The sequence below is a fragment of the Aethalodelphis obliquidens genome, unplaced genomic scaffold (genome assembly GCF_003676395.1).
Source record: "Aethalodelphis obliquidens isolate GAN/ISIS:26980383/991018 unplaced genomic scaffold, ASM367639v1 scaffold60, whole genome shotgun sequence".
In the NCBI taxonomy this organism is placed as follows: domain Eukaryota; kingdom Metazoa; phylum Chordata; class Mammalia; order Artiodactyla; family Delphinidae; genus Aethalodelphis; species Aethalodelphis obliquidens.
The window spans coordinates 80,183-102,465 of record NW_020838004.1 but is presented as its reverse complement, the minus strand read 5'-3'; the positions used below and the strand labels follow the sequence as shown (position 1 = coordinate 102,465).

At 34.7% G+C, this 22,283-nt stretch overlaps 1 protein-coding gene across 2 annotated transcripts in view; it reads left to right on the top strand.

Annotated features, from left to right (window-relative positions):
- CHORDC1 (cysteine and histidine rich domain containing 1) overlaps window positions 1-22,283 on the top strand; it is a 43,143-nt gene that overhangs the window by 1,486 nt on the left and 19,374 nt on the right. For both annotated transcript variants that reach the window (XR_003428901.1, XM_027087797.1), the window contains exons 2-11: window positions 2,220-2,269; window positions 4,990-5,046; window positions 7,598-7,755; window positions 9,759-9,862; window positions 11,004-11,062; window positions 15,295-15,365; window positions 16,590-16,695; window positions 18,378-18,497; window positions 19,253-19,315; window positions 19,604-19,750. Coding sequence is in view for 1 of the 2 variants with exons in the window: in XM_027087797.1 (XP_026943598.1) it covers window positions 2,220-2,269; window positions 4,990-5,046; window positions 7,598-7,755; window positions 9,759-9,862; window positions 11,004-11,062; window positions 15,295-15,365; window positions 16,590-16,695; window positions 18,378-18,497; window positions 19,253-19,315; window positions 19,604-19,750 (935 nt within the window). In the remaining variant the exon portion in view is untranslated. The remainder of the gene's footprint in view (window positions 1-2,219; window positions 2,270-4,989; window positions 5,047-7,597; window positions 7,756-9,758; window positions 9,863-11,003; window positions 11,063-15,294; window positions 15,366-16,589; window positions 16,696-18,377; window positions 18,498-19,252; window positions 19,316-19,603; window positions 19,751-22,283) is intronic.

The following is a 22,283-nucleotide window of genomic DNA, read 5'->3' as shown; positions in this document are numbered from 1 at the left end:
GGATTCTGAGGAAAAAGATAAGTTTAATCGTTTTTATGATATTAATATGAAGTTCAGGTAGAAAATTGTGAGACTTAAGTGGCTGAAAACATCGAGGAATGAGGGGTTTCAAAGCCCTTAACTGTTGGTAGCCTGCGTAAAAAGTAAATTGCTTTAGTGTCTGTACACATTTTACTTTAATATTGAAGGGAAGACTGATGCTTTGTTGAATGGGACAATATGTTTATTTATAGGGTGTTATGTACCAGCCTAATTTTAAGGGGAGGTACAGCCAATTTTTTGGAAGTCAGCTTTGTGTGAAATGGTACAGTGCCCAGGAAAGAGATGGGGGAAGCCAGAAAAATCAGAGGAGTAGACAGTCTCAAGCATTGAGCGTCAACCGTATTAAATTCAGCAGAGTTCCATTAAGGTTGCTTAAAGTTTATCCGCTTTAGCAAAATTGGGGTTATATTAGAGACTTAGAATAAATACTCCAAGTAACTGGTTGATGGAAAATGGGACTAGGGAGTAAGGACAAGAGCTAATAGAAAACTGTGGACTTGATTAGGAGAAAGTTTTATAGGATGGGAGAGGTTTGACCTTGTGTATTGACTAAAATAAGAAGACTCCTTTCTAAGATGATAGGACATTTTCATTTGAAACAAAAGTTAAATGAGTGTTTTAAAGAGACATGGTAACTTGCGTATGTTAAAAACAGCTATTCTGGAAGAAACACCTCTTCACAAACAATATTTTATTCAATCCACACGTGTGAGGAAACTGAAACAGCTGCAAGAGGCAGAGGCAGAATTTGAGCCAGTGTCGGACTCAGTGTTAAAAGCCCTTGGCTCTTAATCGCTACTGTGTTGTAGCTTCTTGCCCATAATATTACTTTGGGCAAAACTGGCAAACCTGATTTAAAAAGAAAAGAAACACTAAAGATGAAAATGTCCATCTGCTTGTTATTTAGCAGTGATTTTCAAATTTTGTTTATACTAGTTGTATGGTTAAGACCTGACTCACTCCTGCTGCCATTCTGCCAGAACTGTCCATTATTATGATCATGCCTCTTAGTGTGTCAGACATGTGTTTTATGCCTCTGACTGTATGTAAATTTGATATTTGAAAATATTCTACCTGTTCTCTACTTTGATTCCCCTCTCAACTTCATATTCCTCTGCATATTCATTTTTACTTTGAATCTCCTTTTTCAGCCCTCAGCCCCACTACTACCCTTAATTAATAGCATCTTCCTAAACTGGGCTTACTTACTGTACCATGAAAATACCTGACACTTTAATTGCTTCATTAGCTAGAATGGTCTCTAGGTAGTAACGAAGGAAAACATACTGACTTAATACAGTGATAGGGAGAAAAGTACCAGAAATTAATCATTTTGCGACACCAGGAATCAGAGGTTGTAGACAATTGAGAGCTAAACAGACGTGAAAGTCTGAGCAAAGTAACCTTATAAGAAAATTGCACAGGTGTGGAGCTGACCTGCTTTTTCTGAGCTCATGGTGCTATCTAGCTAGGGAATGTGTGTCTATTATCTGTTGTTTTGTTTTTTTAAATGTAATTCTATATATTGCAGACTATAATAAGTCCATTTTCATAAGAGTTAAGTAAAACTTGGTGGTATAATGGGGAAGGGGTAGGGAAATAATAGACTAACAATCATTGACAAGCCTGAAAATAGATTGTAGAATTTAAACTTCTTTTTAATGAGGTTTATATCTAGGAATTGACACCTGTGTAGGAAAATTAAATTAGCAATTAGATATTGTATCAGTTTTTTAAAATTTGAACCTTTTCTTCCAAAATATCTTTTTAGGTAATCCCTTGGGCAACCTTTATGGATCGATGCACATAAGAACATTTAAATTTGATAGTATTTTTGTAAAAACCGAATATGATGGTCAAAATTTAGAGCTGGAAGTTCGGGTACTAAAAAATTTTACAACGAAGATTAGAGGAAAACAAAATATAATTTGTTATACTTGAACTATTTGTGTTTTTATTTATAGCTTTCTTACGCAAATGAGAATTTTAACCTTTACTATTTTAATACAATGTTATATTAAGCACTGTGTGTCATGCATCAAATTCGAGCATTACTGAATTTTTAAGGAAAAGAAGAGTATTACCTGCATATGGAAAAAGGATTATATGTTAACACTGAAGGAAATGATGATTTTTCTTCATTATAAAGTTTTTTTTTTTCTTTTGTTTTTGACCAGACGCTTGTACATACCACCCAGGCGTTCCAGTCTTTCATGATGCATTAAAGGTAGGAACTTGATACATTTCAGTCTTTTCACATTTGTATAGTAAACTCAGAGGTATAATACTAAATCTTGAATTTCTCATTTTTTTTTCCTCAGCTTGTGACTCTCTGCTTTCTTAATGACCATTTTGGGGTGCTTTGAGCAAGTGCTCCACTAAAGGCAAAGAGGACAGTAGATGGTGATCTTAAGGGCTTTTCCAGTTATAAAATCGTTACTTTTATCCCAGTTCTCACTTTCAGTGCCCCTCATTTCTTCACTTTGAGGGGAAATGAAAGCAATTGTAGAAGCCATAACACTTCTTAATCTTTCAATATATCAGGCAGGTGCTGTTTAATAAGAGCAGCTCTGAATTTTAGGGAACATTATTATAAATACTAAACAGTGCCACTCTTGGGACAGACATGAAAGTTAGAGTAATACTGTACAGAAAAGAGATGCCACCTGTTTTCCTTGATGTTCTGTAGATTTAGAGAAATAATAGAATATTGTTTGATCAGGTTTTTTTGTGTTGGGTTTATTGATCTTTTAAAATTGATGATAATGTGGTACATTTTCCCTTGTATATCTCAAAAGAAACTGTTGCAGTGTGGCTGCCATGGTTTTAGGTATTCTTAGGAACATAAACAGTCCTATGTGTTTATATATTATCGATGCCCTTAGAATTTCTAATTTTACCGTTCAGGGAGTAGTTGGACCTTACTGGTTTTTAACTGTTAGCTACATATAAACAATGGTACAAGCAGATAGCAAGTTTATGTTAATATGGTTAGTTCTGAGTGAGAAAAACAGAACAAACGTTCAGTAGGGCAAATTATGATCTGACTCTTCCTTACATCTTTTTAGCCTCTTTAGAAGCTTTTATGGGGATGGAAACTGTGGCTCTGTGGGAATACTTATTTTTGCTGGGGGTGAGGGGATTTTATCTTTCCTAAATTGCCATTTATTCTGTGTTTGCTTTTCTTGTTTTACTTTGTTTTCCTGTGATGTTTTCCTCCTGTCTCCTAACCATGGGCATACTTCACTTCTCAGATTTGGCTTCCTGTTTTCTCTCATTCAGCTCATTCATTCTTGTCCTTAATTTATTCTTGTCACCTCTATGCCAGTGACTTATACAACATATTTTCATTTATCTGTGTCATTGGCAAGCACAGACGAGTTCTGAAGTGACCCCTTATTCCAAAAATAGCCTGCCTTTCAAGTTTGCTGCTGCTAGTAATGATATCACTAACTTTCTAGTCATTTAGTCCGTTGCTCCTCTTTTTACTACCCAACTGTTAATTACACTGATTAATTAAACTTACTGATTTTACTTTGAAGTGTTTTTGTTTCTCTACTCCGATTCTACTGTTTATTATTGTCTCTATAAACATATGAAGACTTAGATTTTCCAAGCCTACTGAATTCCACAGCCCTGTAGATTTCAGGCAAAATACATAAATCAGTATGGTGTCTACTGTTGTCAGTTTTCTATTTAATCAAGTGAGAAGTTAAACATTGCATTAACAGAAAAAAAAAACATTTTAATATTTAAATTAGAAAAGGCATATTCAGGGAAAAGAGCAGTCCTTAAGAAAAGACAGTTTGCAACCTTATGCTTACATACTTTAATTACCTTTTCACATTTTACTGAGGACTACCATAGATCTCAGATCGGCAGTTGGGAACAATCTATGTCATGTATGTATCCCAATATTCCCAGAATACCTAATTCTTCATATAGAATTGAGACAGTAAAACTTTTTTCATATAGAATAACTTTACTGGTGACAATATTATCTATATTAGTTAAACCTTATATTTAATTTTGTAATAATTAGTAATTTTTGATCTATATTTCAGTTCAGAGTAAAAGAAAATTAAATTTCAGAATAAAGGAAAATATGAATTGTAGAATATTTAACATTTTCCTTTTAAAAAACTTCAAGGGCATATTGTGAAAAAAGTCACTACCAAATTCTTCATGCATACATTGAGAAAAACAGTGAGGCCCAGGTGGATATGTGCAAAGCTGACTCTTAGTCCGAATTTGAGACATCCCAAGCTTTGAGACTGCTGCATTTTTATTTCCTTATTCTTTGTACTACATTGGAATTATAGGTGATAACTTAAAACCATTTATTGTTTAGCTGCTTGATACTTCGTTCAGAAATCTCATACGGCATTACAGTTTCTGTATTTGTATGCTTCTAGCTGAAAAGATCATTTAACCTTGAAAGATCTAACAGTGCTTAAGCTACTACATGAATTAATGTTTTTCTGAAAATAGAATGCTTATTGTTGAGGAACAACTATGCTGAGTTTGTTTAGAAACTGAATTATTATAACTATTATCTCTCGCTTAATGGATTTTTAAAGTAAAGCACTTCACTTACTCCCTAGATCCTTTAAAATAGTTTTTAGAAATTATAGATTGCTTTTCTTCTAAAAATCAAGTACTATTCTTGAAAACGAGCAATTTCTGTTTCCATATTTCAAGGTGCTTCCTTTCATGATGGGTCACAGCACAAATCACTTTTAATATTGGTTAATTCACTTTTTAAGTCAAAAACTGATCATTTCACTTGATTAGGTGAATTATTTATAACACTTAAAAACTATAAAACTATGTTGTGTATACAGGTTACTTCGGGATTCAAGGAGATAAATCCAAATAGTGTTTTAGTGGGTTGTGGTTCTCATACAAATAGGGTTTTCATTTTTTTTTCCCTCTTATGTCTCTTAGGGTTGGTCTTGCTGTAAGAGAAGAACAACTGATTTTTCTGATTTTTTAAGCATTGCAGTAAGTATTAATGGGTTTCTTTTCCCCTAGATTATCTCCCAAAAAGTACATATTATGGGGAGCTCCAGAGTTGAGGAGTCTGATTTTGGACATCTATTGACTAGTCCCTGTTAACTCACAGATAGTACCTTTCTTTTACTCACCTCCCTTCTATGGCATTTAAAATAAGGAATTTATCTGTTTTTGAGATTAAAGTTTCAAGATATTAATTAACCACTTGTCAGTTTAGAGTTTTTTGTTTGTTTGTTTGTTTCTTTTTGCGGTACGCGGGCCTCTCACTGTTGTGGCCTCTCCCGTTGCGGAGCGCAGGCTCAGCGGCCACGGCTCACGGGCCCAGCTGCTCCACGCCACGTGGGATCCTCCTGGACCGGGGCACGAACCCACGTCCCGTGCATCGGCAGGCAGACCCCCAACCACTGTGCCACCAGGGAAGCCCTAGGTTTATTTTTGATAGCAACCTTTTTTTTTTTTTAATTTCTAGTGTACTTTGTTCCTTTATATACATCAAAATGACAGCCTAGAATTTTTTCTTACAGCTTATTATTTTTCCTCTAGCTTTTTATTTATTTATTTTTATTGAAGTATAGTTGATTTACAATGTTGTGTTAGTTTCAGATGTACAGCAGTGACTCAGTTATATATATACCTATTCTTTTTCAGATTCTTTTCCATTATAGGTTATTACAAGATATTATAGTTCTCTGTGCTATACAGTAGGTTCTTGTTGTTTGATGTTAGTAGTCTTAAAAGACCATCAAAAAGAAGGAACGCAACAATCTAAAGCATTTTCAGTTAGGAACAGTAAATTTTTATCATATCTAAGATACCATAGAGATGCATTGTTATTTTGTGTACCCTTAAGAAAGAAATCTAAAGTTGTTAATTAAATGATGTACGATTTACCTTATGATTTCAGGGATGTTAAAATGTATGTATAACTCAATGGAATATAGAAAAGGTAGCTAGCATTTATTGAATGTTTACCACCTGCCAGATATGGGAAGTATTCTATTGTTTTATTTAATCCTCTCAAAAAAGATCTGAATGCCATTGCCTCCATTTTACTGATGAGGAAACTGACTTTAGAAAGCCATAATTCAAAAAGACACATGTACCCCAGTGTTCCTTGCAGCACTATGTACAATAGCCAGGACATGGAAGCAACCTAAATGTCCATCAACAGAGGAATGGATAAAGAAGATGTGGTACATATATACAATGGAATATTACTCAGCCATAAAAAGGAACAAAATTGGGTCATTTGTAGAGACATGGATAGACTTAGAGACTGTCATACAGAGTGAAGTAAGAAAAACAAATATCATATATTAATGCATATATGTGGAATCTCAAAAAATTGATATAGATGATTTTATTTACAAAGCAGAAATAGACACACAAACATAGAGAACAAACGAATGGTTACCAAGGGGGAAAGAGGGGGGATGGGATGAATTGGGAGATTGGGATTGACATATATACACTATTGATACTATGTATAAAATAGATAACTAATGAGAACCTGTATATCACAGGGAACTCTATTCAGTGCTCTGTGGTGACCTAAATGAGAAGGAAATTCAAAAAAGAGGGATTATATGTCTATGTATAGCTGACTTACTTTGCTGTACAGTGTAAACTAATACAGTATTGTAAAGCAACTATACTCCAATTAAAAAATAAGTAATTAAAAATAATTTTTAAAATAATAAAGTCATAAAGTTTTTGGAGCCATGTATGTCTCTCTCTATATATGAACTCTTTTGGAATTTGAGATCTGTTGAAATCAACTACCCTTGTTGTTAATAGAAGTAAAACATTTAAACTTAATTTCTCTGTAAAATGTTTATGCCTTATTCTCTGTGATTTAGAAAGAAAGAAAGTTTTAACTGGTGGTTTAAAAAAAAAAAAAAGATTAACTAACTTGCTCGAGGTTATATAGGTAGGTAGTAGGAGAACTGAGACTCAAATTGGGGCCCTTTTATATAAATAACTTTTAGAATTCTCTGTGTGAGATCTCCAGAATTTGTTTTCTGTAAACAAGTTTATGCTGCACCTTTATAGAATAAGTATAGTAGATATTTATTAAGTGTAATTTAAAGGCCTGGGTTTTTTTGTTGTTGTTGTTGTTTTTTGGCGGTATGCGGGCCTCTCACTGCTGTAGCCTCTTCCGTTGCGGAGCACAGGCTCCGGACGCGCAGGCCCAGTAGCCATGGCTCACGGACCCAGCTGCTCCGCGGCATGTGGGATCTTCCCAGACCGGGGCACGAACCCGTGTCCCCTGCATCGGCAGGCGGACTCTCAACCACTGCGCCACCAGGGAAGCCCTAAAGGCCTGTTTTTAATGCATTATTCGCATGTAAGAACTCATTTACAAATATATTAAGTTTAGAGTTCTATTTTTAGTTTCTTAAAATAAGTCAGTGTGTTAAAAGTGGAGAAAACATGCCCTTGAATTTATTAATAAAGAATTGAACAATAGTATTTCTGTCATGGCATGTGAAGTAGATGATAGGCTAACTCTCAGTGAATGAATACCTCTCACCAACAGGGCTGTACGAAAGGAAGGCATAATAGTGAGAAGCCACCCGAGCCAGTCAAACCTGAAGTCAAGACTACTGAGAAGAAAGAACTATCTGAATTGAAACCCAAATTTCAGGAGCATATCATTCAAGCCCCTAAACCAATAGAAGCAATAAAAAGGCCAAGGTATACTTTATACAGTTGTATACTTTTGTCGCACTTGAATAATAGCATTTGTTCCTGGTATTTCCTCTTCTGATTTTGCGTAATATCATTTGCAGCTACTGTGTAGCTCACCCACTTTTGAACCATTTGGTTTTCTCTTAGATAATGCCTTTCATTTCTATTCCCTTGAGGGCATATACACAGTAGAACTGCAGTACAGATTTGTTCACTGTGTACTCAGTTATGCTAAGGGCGGGGGAGCCACACATCTTTCTTGTGCCTTGGTGTGTATCCTTTTCACGGTGGCATAGTGGAGTTCTGTAAAAGAATCGGCCTTGTCAGGGAATCAGTTTGAGTTGAAAAAGAACTTAGAGGCTTTCCTTTCCAATCTACCACTGTTTCTTAAATAATTTCTAGAACATTCTTGATAGAAAAATATTTAATTTCCTTTCAAATAATTCTATTGAAGAAGAATTTACTTCTATTTTAAAGCAATTCATTTTAATGTTACTAACTCAGTATTTAACTTTTCCTTGTATTGAGTCAAATTCTGTTTCTTTCATTTGTCCATATTTTGCCACTTAGAACAAGCCTAGTCACTCATCTTTTAACAGTTTGCCTAAAAACTGTTAGTCTCATTACTGATCAATTTTTAATGTATTCAATTTACATGGCATATTTGTTAAAGTACTTTTAAAATAGCTTTTGGTCATTTTGCAGTAGAATTACACAGGTACTTCATACTCACCTCCTGATCCACTAGAGACTATTTTACAATCCCACACATGCATGTTGGGTACACCAGGTCGTCTTCATATTGCACTTGAGTATTGAATTGTTTTAGAACCAAAATACAGGACTTAAAAAAACAGATGGTTTTTGGCCTCACACATGGCCTTTGTTGATATTTTTATTCACACTGTGGACTCATGATTTTCCCAGCTTTTGCTTTATTGATCTTATGTAAATAAATTTATAGCATCTTGAATTATACCCGACCAAGATAAGAACCCAAAGAGACTTTCTCATGTTTATTTTGTCTTTTAAACCAAACTATTTAGGATGATTTTATTCTATATCCAGCTTATTCATACCATGAGAAATTTTATCAAATGCCTTACAGGCTGATTTGCCAGTGGGAAAAAAAATGTCAGAAAAAGCCAAGAATTTTGGCATGGCTCATTATTAAATATTATAGTGGAGTCTACTATAATTGACAGGATGAGTTAATTTTTTTTTAAATTATGGGCTACTAATTTCACTTAAGAGAAAGTGAGAGAGATTAAATATTTTATCGTAAATTCATTAGATAGTATTGTAGAGACAGAGGATATAGGTTTTTGTGTACTTTGTTAGTGCCTCCTATATCAGTAGGTTTTTCATTAAGGATGTAGAATGAATAACCTAGGATTTTCAGTTTTATTGTTACATTTATTAATATTCTTAATACATATTGAGTGCCTTAACCAGATTGTACATATAACACTAAACCATTGTGAAATGTTAGGGGACATTGTTGTTACTGTTTTTTTAACCCTACTAAAACTGCCTTGTGATATAACCGTATCTGAATTTATAGATGCATATACTAGTGTCCACATAAAGTGAACTACCTCTATCAGTAGGGATATGGATTCACTTAGTACCTGTTTATTGCCTATTACATGCTCAGTGTTTTGCTTAGGCATGGAATGTAAAGGTACTTCTCAGTCCCTTCCTTGGAGTTGCTCATCTTAACAAATTTGTATTCTTACTCTTTACTTCCTTCCCATTAGCCCTACTGATTAATAATTTAATGTGTTGACAATAGCATGATTATTTGATATTTAATATCAGAACTTTTTCTGCTAAGACTTAGAAATGTAGCTGTATTAATAGCAGTTATTGTGTAAAATACTTTTTAAAGAGAAAACCTTGATTGACAAGGCATTTGGCGTATCGTAAGTAGAGCCTTAAGTATATTTTTAGTACAAAGAAATATTTTGGTACATCAGTAATGGTAATAAAGTTTCCAAATTCTCCAGCCCAGATGAACCAATGACAAATTTGGAATTAAAAATATCTGCCTCCCTAAAACAAGCACTTGATAAACTTAAACTATCATCGGGGAATGAAGAAAATAAGAAAGGTAAGATTTTGTTTTGTATTTTGTAATTTTTTCTGTTCAATTAACCAATTATCTAAAAGAGATAGGAGCAGTGTAGTTTACTGTATGTAAATGCGAAAAAGTAGTACATTGTAGCATATTTGTAGAGACGTGGATGGACCTAGAGACTGTCATACAGAGTGAAGTAAGTCAGAAAGAGAAAAACAAATATCGTATATTAACGCGTATATTTGGAATCTAGAAAAATGGTGCAGATGAACCTATTTGCAGAGTGGGAATAGAGATGCAGACGTAGGGAATGGACGTGTAGACTCAGACGGAGATGGGGGATGAATTGGGAGATTGAGATTGACATATGTCCACTGCCATGTGTAAAACAGATAGCTAGTGGGAACCTGCTGTATAGCGTAGGGAGCTCAGCTTGGTGCTCTGTGGTGACCTAGATAGATAGGATTGAGGGGGGTGGGAGGGAGGTCCAAGAGGGAGGGGATATATGTATACATACAGCTGGTTCTCTTCATTGTACAACGGAAACTAACACAATATTGTAAAGGAGTTATACCCCAATTAAAAAAAAAAAAGGAGTACGTTGTAGTAAAGAACTTATTTTTGATTTTTGTTTACTGAATGCTGGTAAAACCACAAAATGAATATGTGGATTATTCCATTTTGTCTTTAATAAAAATGAGAACCTGTTAATTAAAAATTTTTTCTTCTATTACTCATTACTTTTTAACAGTGAGTTAAAATTTTTTGATAGTTGTAAATGTTTCATTGTGCGTGATATAAAATATATTCAGTATTCTCTGACCTACACCTGGTATCTGGGGAAAAAACCCTTTCATGATTTCTCTTTTACGTAAGGTTAAGTTATTGGATATAGTCTTGCATTGTAGAATAGAAATGTGTCATGTCATATATCAGTTTGGGGATATAGGCAAGACTTACTCATGGTAGTTGGTTTCTTATTAGCTTTTAAGTGTATTACATGAAAGGTCACACAGAAAACTTAGTTATCCAAAATCATTTTAAAAATCAGGTTTTTTTGTATTTAGATTATTTTATTAAATACTTGTGTTATGGAATAGTTTACTTTTTAAGAATAACACTACGGTCAACTTCTATTTTAATGTTTCTATTTTGGTTTTTTTCTTTGTTGTAGAAGAAGACAGTGATGAAATTAAGATTGGAACCTCATGTAAAAATGGAGGGTGTTCAAAGGTATATACTGTAAAATTTGTTTGTGTCATGGAAGTAAATTTTTACTTATGAGAAAAGAGAGTAATTGACTTAATTAGACAAACATTTGGGTGTCTTTTATGTGTTGGGCACTATTCCATGGAGCAGGGCTATTAACATGGATAAGAGACTGTCTCTAAGGAGCACCGTGTCTAATAGATCATGGGAATAAATAGTTCTAATTCAGTCAGCATTTACTGAACACTTACTATGTGCCAGACATTGTTTTAGGGGCTGGGAATATAGTATTAAATAAAGCAAAATCTCTGTTCTTATGGAGCTGATATTCTAATTTTGGGGGAAGGATAACAAGTTTTTAAATGCTGTGAATTTAGGTAGACTTGAAGAAAATTAAGCAGACAAGGAGATAGAGTAAAAGTATTTAAGTGCACTTGTCAGGGAAGTCCTTTCTGATATGGTGACACTAAATCAGAATTCTGAAGAATGTAGCAGATGAGTTATGTAAACCGTGGAGTAGATGTGGGAGTAGTATGTGTAGAGGCATTAGAACTTGGCTACTCGAGAAATCATGAGAAAGGTCAGTGGGGGCTTGATAAGCGTGCGGAAGTAGGGAGTATGAGAGGCAGGCAAGATTATGGAGGTCCGTCCTTATAAGCTACAGTGAGGGGTTTGGGCTTTATTCTAAGTGTAATAGGAAGCCATTGTCTGTTTAAGGAGGGGCTTTGAAAAAGATGTCTTTGGCTGATAAGTGGCAAATTTAATGGGGCAGGAGTGGAATCGGGAAGGAAAACCAGCTAGGGTGCTACTCTGGAGACCAGGCATTAGGATATGTTTTTGAGAAGTGGTTAAATGTAGGATGTATTCAGGCATCTCAGTGAGGCTTCTTTCTGCCTACTCAATATAATATTACACACCCTCCAACATTCCATACTCTCCTTTTTTCTCCACAGCACTTACCACCTTATTACACACTACTTGTTTTACATATTTATTTTGCTTATGCTCTATCCCATCTAACTTTCCCTTCCCTTCCCCTTTTGAACTAAGGTTTAAAAGGAAAGAATGTTATTTGTTTTCTCTTTGCTGTGTCTTGAGTGCTTAGAACAATGCCTGGCACATGACAAACACGTGTGGAATGGATGATATTTGGAAGTATTAGCAGGACTTGCTAATAAACTGGAAGTGAAGCATCTAGGTCAGCGGTTCCCAACCTTTTTGGCACCCGGGACTGGTTTCGTGGAAGACAGTTTTTCCACGGACCGGAGTGGAGGCAGGGGGGATGGTTCATGAAGCGATGGGGAAGCGGCACATGAAGCTCCGCTCACTTCCTGCTGTGCGGCCCGGTTCCTAACAGGCCACAGGCTGCTACCAGTCCGAGTCCTGGGGATTGGGGACCCCTGATCTAGGTGATTTGTGCACCATTAACTGAGAAGGAGAAAATGGAGTTAGGGTTGGGGGCAGGTTTGCAATCTTCCTTCATGTTAAATTTGACGTCACCTTGCTCATTTAGAGATGGAAATATGAATGCATTCACATGTGTATAAGGTAGAAGTAGTAAATAAAAGAGAATGATTAATTCTTGGGGTGAGGGAGATATCGTGCAAGTGGTAGGGTAATGGAGGAAGATCAGAGCAAAGGTATCCTAGATGAACTTTGAGAAGTGAATGGCAGTTCTATAAATGGACAAAAAGGGAAAGGATATCCCAAGCAGAGGTGATAGCAGTAATATACAGAAAACAAAAAATAGTCAATAACAATGGTACAAAATTTGCTGATGTAAAGTTGAGATTAAAAGAGATAAGTAGGGTCTAGATCCTGAAAGGCTTTTATACTGCTCAAAACCTTACTTTAGGTCATGCTGGCCATTGAAGAAATTTTTTTTTAAGTTTTTTCATTGAAATATAACATTAAATATATATAAATATGTTAATTCTATATAAGCATAAGGGATTTTCACAAAGCAGAGCCTTCCTTATGCTTCCTCTCATTCATTATTTCCTCTCCCAAAGGTAACCACTTTTTTCTATCAACATAGATTAGTTTTGCCTACTTCTGAACTTACTGTAAATAGAATCATGGAACAGGTACTCGTGTCTGTCCTCCTTTGCTTAATAAAATGTTGGTTATCTTGGTTTCATGTAGCTGTAATTTGTTCATTTTCATTGCTTTAAAACATGCCATTGTTTGAATGTACCAATTTATCCTTTCTACTGTCCTATAAAGTTTTTTGATTAATGTTACTGTGAACATTTTTGTGCATGACTTTTAGGATACATGTACACATTTCTTTTAAGTATATGACTAGAAATGGTGTTGCTGATTCAGAGTGTGTGTGTGTGTGTGTGTGTGTGTGTGTGTATGTTTAGCTTTAACATACTCGTACATAGTTTTACAAAGTGGTTGTATTTACGCTCTTACCAGCAATATATTAGGCTGGTTCCTTTTGTTCTACACCTTGGTAACACTTTGTAATATCAGTCTTTTATATTTTAGCCATTCTGGTGGATGTGGAATGTTCCCATTGTGGTTTTTTTGTTTTTTGTTTTTGCGGTACACGGGCCTCTCACTGTTGCGGCCTCTCCCGTTGCGGAGCACAGGCTCTGGACACGCAGGCCCAGCGGCCATGGCTCATGGACCCAGCTGCTCCGCGGCATGTGGGATCTTCCCGGACTGGGGCACGAACCCGTGTCCCCTGCATTGGCAGGCGGACTCTCAACCACTGCGCCACCAGGGAAGCCACCCATTGTGGTTTTAGTTTGCACTTTCCTGATAATGATGCTGACTGCCTTTTTGTATGTTTATGGCCATTTGGATATCCTGTTTTGTGACATGTCCAAAATCTTTTTTATCTGTTTTTCTATTAAATTGACATTTTCTTAATGATTTTAGGAATTCTTTATATGTTTTAGCTACAAGTCCTTTGTCCGAGAGGCTATATACCTTTTCACTGTCTTAATGGCTTTAATGGCTTTTGATAAACAGAGTCTCTTCAATTTTAATGAAATTCAACTTGTTCATCTTTTCCTTTATGACTAGGGCTTTCTGTATCCTATTTAAGATATCTGTTTATTTTAGGGCCATGAGTATTTTCTCATATAGAGGCACATTTAAATGTGCAAACGAGCTGGAACTGATTATTGTATATGGTGTGAGGTAGATGTAATTAAAGGACTTTAAACAAGAGAGTGATACGTGTTTTAATTAGGTAGTAGAGTCCAGAAATTGAAGGCAGAGAAATTAATTAGAATCTTTTAGCATAGTTTCATTGCCTAAAATCTGCTAGTGATCATGAGGAAGTTTAGCAAATTAAACTGATAAATATTTTTAAGTCAGATTGACAGGATTTTGTGATAGACTACATGTGGGTAGAGGGTAAAGAGAAACTGAAGAGAACTTACAGAATTTTTGCTTTGAGAGACTGAGTGGATATGGTGCCATCAAATAAGATGGGAAGAAGAGTAGGAGGTTTGGGGGTCAGTAGTGGTGTAAGTTCAGAATCTAACATACTGAGTTTTGTGTGCCTATGGAATATCTTCAGGAGGTACACACACCCGTAATTTGAATTTACAAAAAGTAAATGTACAGAATTCTATTTTCTCTAACTGTAGGGTGGTTGCTGTAAATACCAAAATAGACAGAAAATATACTATTGGCTGCATCTATGTTTTATTAACATAACTTTTTGTGAATTCATCTGTAGAGCCTTCATCTACAGCAGCAATGGGGCCCGGATCTTCCAGACAAACCCTGGATATATATATAGGTCTGCAGCTCATTTTACGCTTCGTAGGAAAAAGAAATCATCATCTGGGACTTCCAGAATTGCTTATAGATTTTCCATTTTAATTCATAATGTTCACACAGAGTTTACTATGCACATAAATCATCCTATAACTGTATTTCTGATGAGAGTACTAATCTCTTGGTTTCAATATTGTTCTGTAAATTTATAGAACATACCTGAATGTGTTTGGGTGTGTCCTCACATGCAAAAGTCTGAAAGTATCTGAATACATCCTTTTGCCTACTTTTCTATTTGCCTTTTTCACAGGGAACTGAAACTTAAGCATATCCAAAAAGGAATCATTTTTCATTCCTTATTGGAATGGCCTGAGGTGAATTTATGAATGTTCTAGGTAATTGTTATCTCTTGGGCATTTTCATAGTTCATAGAGGTCACCAGTACTTGCAAATACATGTGAAATGTAACACTGAGATGTGAAACTAATTTTTTGTCTCTTTTTCTCTTTTAGACATATCAGGGTCCACAGAGTCTAGAAGAAGTCTGTGTATATCATTCTGGAGTACCTATTTTCCATGAAGGGTAACTTATACCAGGCTAATTAAAACTTTATGGTAGATGTTAGAAATGTTAATATGCCTTCAAACATTAAATGCCATGCAGCAATATTAGGTATTTTACTTACATTGTCATATAATTTTTACAATAACCTAGAAATGTGGGTTTTGTCTTCTTTTTACACATGGGAAAACTGAAACAAAATTATAGTGAAGTGGCCGTTGTGATTCAAACCTCATGTTTTTTCTGTATTCCCTTCTATTACAGTGTGATACTTTCTGTTTGAGCTGAACAGGTGTTTTTTGGTTTTTTTTTTTTTTTCTTTGAAGGACTGTGCTGTGCATTGTAGGACATTTGGAATTTTGGGCCCTGGGACACTAACACATCAACACTGTGGCATCTGAGAAAACCCATACTTTCCCACAGCTCTCAGTTGAGAGCCTCTCAATATATTACGCTGTAGTTTATAGAAACGCAGTACTGTATTAAAATCTTCCACTCTGTTTCCATATTCTTCAGGACTCAAACCCAAAGTTTTACTGTAATTTTTGTCTTCCAGTGTTAGATTTTTCTCAAGTAAATAATAGTGGATTTCACCTACTTTGGGCTTGACCATCATAGGTTGTGTAAACAGTTATTTTTAGGTTGTTTGCACGTTCTCACTTTGCTGGTTTATTAAAATACGAACGTATTCTATCTTTGGTCATACCACTTCATGGTAGCTTCATGAGGAAACTGGAGTGTAAACTATCAGTGAAAAGCCGATTTTGGATTTTGTGATGGTTTTAAGCATCTTCACTCAGGAACTCCAAAACTGCTATACTAAATGGCATTCTGGTTTTAACTTTAGTCTTCTGGTAGTTTTTTAAGGTTTTTTTTGGGGGGGAAGGGCGGGGGGTGTTGTTTTGTTTTTTTGTTTTTTGTTTTTAACTTTTGTGTAGTTGCTTTATAATGTTGTGCCAGTTTCTACTGTACAGCAAAGTGAATCAGCCGTACATATACATATATCCCCTCTTTTTTGGATTTCCTTCCTGTTTAGGTCACCACAGAGCATTGAGTAGAGTTCCCTGTGCTATACAGTAGGTTCTCATAGTCTTCTGGCAGTTTTAAATTGTTTAGTAATTTAGACACTTGTAAGATACTAAAGTTACACACTTATTTCTTTTTTGGTTAAGTCACTTATCACTTAACACTTCTGAACTTGATTGTGAGATTTTATTGCTGAAGTTTTTCTATAATAATTTACAGGATGAAATATTGGAGCTGTTGTAGAAGAAAAACTTCTGATTTTAATACATTCTTAGCCCAAGAGGGCTGTACAACAGGGAAACACACGTGGACTAAAAAGGATGCTGTAAGTAGCATTTTAAAAATAGCGTATTGGAGTGTATTTATCTGAGTCATTTTGAAGAGATTGGAGATTATTCTGTCTTTAGATTTAAAAAAACAAGTTTTTCTCTCCGTCACACAGTAAAGTTTGATGAGCCTAAAAACTGAAGTTAATCTGAGTCAAGCTCTCTCAAAGCACTGCTCTTTGATCAAAATAGCCATTATGTATGTTGATGCACATATGTAGGTTTTTGTGAAATAGTTAAGCTAGCCTAAACTGAAGCATGTTTTTCTATAATTCCATACCTTGTTCCCAGTTTTTGTTTTTTAAAAATCACTTTTCTGGTCATTTGATGTTATTAATCATTTAGACTTCTGATTCTCTTTTGGTCACTTAACATCATTCAACCATATACAGATGTACAAATACTCTTAGTGGCCGAAGAGAAGGATTGCACACTTGTTTTATTGGGATTGTTTTGAAAGCCTCTGCTTGCTACCAGGAAATTTATCAAAAGAGAAGAGAAAGCATCAGTACCTACTTCCCTAACAGTATTTTAAAAAGACTTGTGTCTGTGTAAATAATCCCCCAAAATCCCATTAAATTGTAAGAAGGCAAGCAATTATTTGCTAAATAAACGTTTGTTGGCTATTATTAATGTATCTTAAATTAGTTTTATGTGCTGTATTGGCACTAATAACCTCAAGACAATGAACCTTTTCAGTATGTGTGTCTTTATGTTCAGATTACTTTAGGAATTCATTTAGCCTACATTTGCATATTTTATAGTTTCTGCTTTTTAATAACACATGGGTTTAGGTATTATAAATGTATCCATTAAGTTATAATAATTTATCTGCCACAAAACTTCTAGGAATGTTTTATTAGTAAAAAGTGAAATCTCCCTGTATTTTCTCCAAGGTTCAAAAGTTTGAAAGTTTTGGTTTGAAAAAATAAAATGTTTTATGCACAAAAGTTTTCATAGCATGATCCTTGATGAAACACATTTTTTGTTATTTTTTAATGCATGTAGTTATCGAGTATTGAGTGTCTAAGCCAGGTGGCTAAGGGCAAAAAAATGTAAGTCATATAAGTAATTTAAATTCAGTTAGTGTAATTGTACGAATATATAAATACTACTTTTTAAAACAGTAGTGTCTCGCAGTTTCCTGCATTAAATTACCCTCAGTTATAGAACAAATCACAATTTGTCTTTCAGATAGTTACTGTTATAGCAGTGTATCACTCATAGGTAATAATATTTTCATAATAGTAATCAAAAGATTACTTCCACAAATTCTCACCCTTTTTTGCATGTTATTATGAGAGAAAAGTATTCAATAACAACAACAGATAGTTATAACTAATCAATTATTTTTTCCCAAATTTCAGTTTGTAGAAAATAAATGGAAAGTTCTTATGCATGACGTTAAGATGTTGTCTGGTTTATCCTGCTAAGCAAATGTGTTTTTCACTTCAGTCTTCAAAAGTGTGTTCTCAAATCATAAAACTATAAGATTGTTTGTATTTTATTTTATTGGTTTAACTTCTTGATGGGAGCTTTAGAAGTTGTTTGTGCTTAAAAGCATTAAGGGCTCAGTTTTGTGTGGTATTTTTGTTCTCAATTTAGATGGGTCAAATTACTCTTTTTAAGAGGTTAATTATGTGGCACTTTGTAAATTCATAAAGTTTCTCTTACATTACAGGGGAAAAAGGTTGTTCCATGTAGACATGACTGGCATCAGACTGGGGGTGAAGTCACCATTTCAGTATATGCTAAAAATTCACTTCCGGAACTTAGTCAAGTAGTAGCAAATAGTACATTGGTAAGTACACTAAATATCTTTCTTTTTTTGTGGTTTTTTTTTTTTTTTTTTTGCGGTACACGGGCCTCTCACTGCTGTGGCCTCTCCCGTTGCGGAGCACAGGCTCCGGACGCACAGGCTCAGTGGCCATGGCTCATGGGCCCAGCCGCTCTGCGGCATGTGGGATCTTCCCGGACCGGGGCACGAACCCATGTCCCCTGCGTTGGCAGGCGGACTCTCAACCACTGCGCCACCAGGGAAGCCCCACTAAATATCTTTGAGTAAAAATTATACATTATTCTTAATGTTAATGTGTTATAAAATATTGATCTTGTTTGAGCTGTTTTTAAGATCTTTTAATTTTCCCCATTTGAAAATTAGTTTGAAATTACTTTCACAGAAACTACTTTAAGTGAAAGTTTCTGCATAGTAGTTATTTCTGAAGCATGGAGATACTGTAGTAGCTTAGAATATCAAATAATAATGGAACTTAATTCTCAATATGAAACTCCAAGTTAATTTTTCTTGGTTTTTTCAAATTAAAAAAGTATAGTATTGGTAATTAATGGTTTTTTCAAATAAAAAAAGTACAGTATTGGTTTTTTAATGGTTTAAAAATGGTTAATGGTTTTTCCAAATTAAAAAAAGTACAATATTGGTAATTCCTTAAAATAGCTTAAATGATTTTTATCAGTATCTTCTTATTTTTATAATCAGTGTTTTATATCATAAGTCTTTACTTTGGTTTTGATCAATTAATCAACTTTCTTTTTCAGTTAAATGTGCACATTGTATTTGAAGGAGAGAAGGAATTTCATCAAAATGTGAAATTATGGGGTGTAAGTATTATGAATCCAGCAGAATTTTTTCTTAATATTTAAAATACCATTGTATAATAAAAGACAGTACTTTAGTAAGCATTGATGCAAAGTGTATATATAACTTACCATTATTTCTTACCAAAAAGTTTAAACTAGGGATAGAAATGGCCTTAGAAGCTTGGAATTTTGACTCTTAGCAATAGGCATAGGCATAGACATGAAATCTTGTTTATCGTTTCAACCTACTTGCCTCTAAAACTACTAAAAGCACCCAGGTGTACTGTAATTCTCTTTGATATGTTGCAGGTGATTGATGTAAAGCGAAGTTATGTAACTATGACTGCAACGAAGATTGAAATTACCATGAGAAAAGCTGAACCTATGCAATGGGCAAGCCTTGAACTGCCTGCAGCCAAAAACCAGGAAAAACAAAAAGAAGATACAACAGAATGAGTTGAGAAGGAAAAGAAAGTTATTGACTATTTCAGAATCCTTAATATGTGGTGAAGTGGTGGCTTGCTGCTGTACTCTTGTTTTCTTGTTCTTGTTGTTGATAATGAATCTGGCATTTCAGGGTCTACAGTAGGTCCAAGCCAAAGTCAGTTTATCTTTTTGTGCCTCCCGTATCCCTTTTGAGTTACCTAAGACTGATTATTCATTTCTCCTCACTAATAGAACTGTAGTTGTGTCTTATACTTGAAGCAGCTAGAAAATAGCTCACAACAGTTACAGCATTTCGTAGTGTATTATGTTAATCAGAGAAATGTAAAGAAGCATTTGTTTTTACATTTCTTTCTTTTATCCTGTAATTAGTAAAGCAAGATGGAATGTCAAATTTTTAATTAGTTTATTCGTGAGTTTGTGTTCCTATGATACTTGAAAATCTTTAAGAAAGAGATGAAGCTCTGCATTGCTTTTTCCACTCATCAATTATGTTTTGTGGGGGGATTAACTTGAGATAGTGTAGTAAGTAGTAACGGGGAATATATGCATTGATTAACAAATTTCAATTCATTTACAACTAATTGGATTAAAAATTGCATCAGTACCTATATAACTGGCTAAGCAGTATGATTTAAGAGTATAGGAAACATTATAAATAAGAATATAAAGGTATCAATTTGGTTAAAATTAACCATTTTATGAGACTAAGCAATAATGTTAAACATCTTTTTCCTGACTATTTATAAGGTCTTTGTATGGTGTTATGACTGAATTGTACCTAATTTATAGCCTACACCCTCTTAGAATCTTTTATTAGTTACAAAGATCTGGCCTCCCTGATGGAAAAGTGTTTGTAAAGTTGTTGACTAAAAGGCTTATGGAAATACATCAGGGTATCAGAAAAGTAAATATTTAAGCTTTGCTTTATGACAGTTATTACATGTTAAATAAACAAAATAGCTTATTCTTTTGGAGGTTTTTTTTTTAAGGCTTTCATGAACAGCTTGACAATTCTAGGTGATACAATATTATATATTGTATTTGATTAAATATAGGTATCACAGAATTAGATTGTTTATGCTAATTGAAGTCATTAAAGGATAGTTACTTTTTGAGGCAGTGCAGAACTCACAAAGAAAACTGATATTAAGACGTGTTATGAAAGCCGAAACTCTGGCAGAACTTAATACGTTTGGGTGTGAATTATGTTTATATAGATTAAAATGATTATTTTCTTAAGCTCCTTGAGTGTTTTTCTTTTCTTGGTATTAATGGACTTCTTATACAGAAAAGTTTGCATAAGTTTAATTTTAGTTAGTAGCATATCTCAGTCTACTACCCTTAACAGGTAATTATTAGATGTAGTTATATAATTCTTAAACGGTTTAGCTGCGTTATGTATAAAGACAGAAAAATTGGCAGCCAGCTTTTCATGACACTAAAATACCATGGCAAGAAATTTTTGCAGTGAAGATTGGACTCAAATAGAGTATATGTTTCTAGTACTTGGGGTTGTATTTAAATTTTTTAAAGTTATCTTTCATAATTTTGGAACGTGTGTTCATTTGGAGACATGAAACCTTGTATATTGTTAGGGGAAAGGATTGATAATTGATAATTGATTCGATTTGAGGTAATGATTAGTAGACCCTTTTTGTGTGTGTGTGGGGGGGTACGCGGGCCTCTCACTGCTGTGGCCTCTCCCGTTGCAGAGCACAGGCTCCGGACGCGCAGGCTCAGTGACCATGGCTCATGGGCCTAGCCGCTCCGTGGCATGTGGGATCTTCCCGGACGGGGGCACGGACCCGTGTCCCTTGCATCGGCAGGTGGACTCTCAACCACTGTGCCACCAGGGAAGCCCTAGGTAGACCCGTTTTCGATGATTCCTTCTTGAGGTTTTTTCCCCTGAGCAGTATCTTTATATGTTATGTGCCCGTGAACTATTTAAATCAAGCGTATTATTCACCTAAGAGTTAGTTACAAAGCACTGACCTTTTTATGTGTGTGTATATATATATATATATCATCTCTCAGAAAAATGCTTATTAACTTTATTAAGTTGTTTCTCTAGAAATGCTTCATCTTTCTTAGCATTCATAGTAATTACTATAGTAAAGCAGTCAACTAATCTGACAGCTGACTCAACATGGGAAACATAAAATACCATTTTTCTTGCCTGGCACGTTTACTAGTATAAAGGAGAAAAGTGCTAAGAATTTGAACTTTTATTATTTTTTAGCCTCTTATTTTTGAGATAATTTTAGATTTACAGAAGAGTTGCAAAAAAAGTACAATTTTTTATATACTTACATTGATCTTCCCTATACGTTAAAATCTTACATACCTGTAGAACATTTACAAAACTAAGAATTAGCCTTGGTACAATGCTGTTAACTAAAGCTGAACATTAATTTTGACCATTTGTTTTTAGTAGAACACGATTTAAAGAGTAGTTCTTGAGACCTATCCTAATATTTTGGTAGTAATTAAAGCCAGTAATTATGAGCCATTAAAAATATAAATTGAGGGCTTCCCTGGTGGC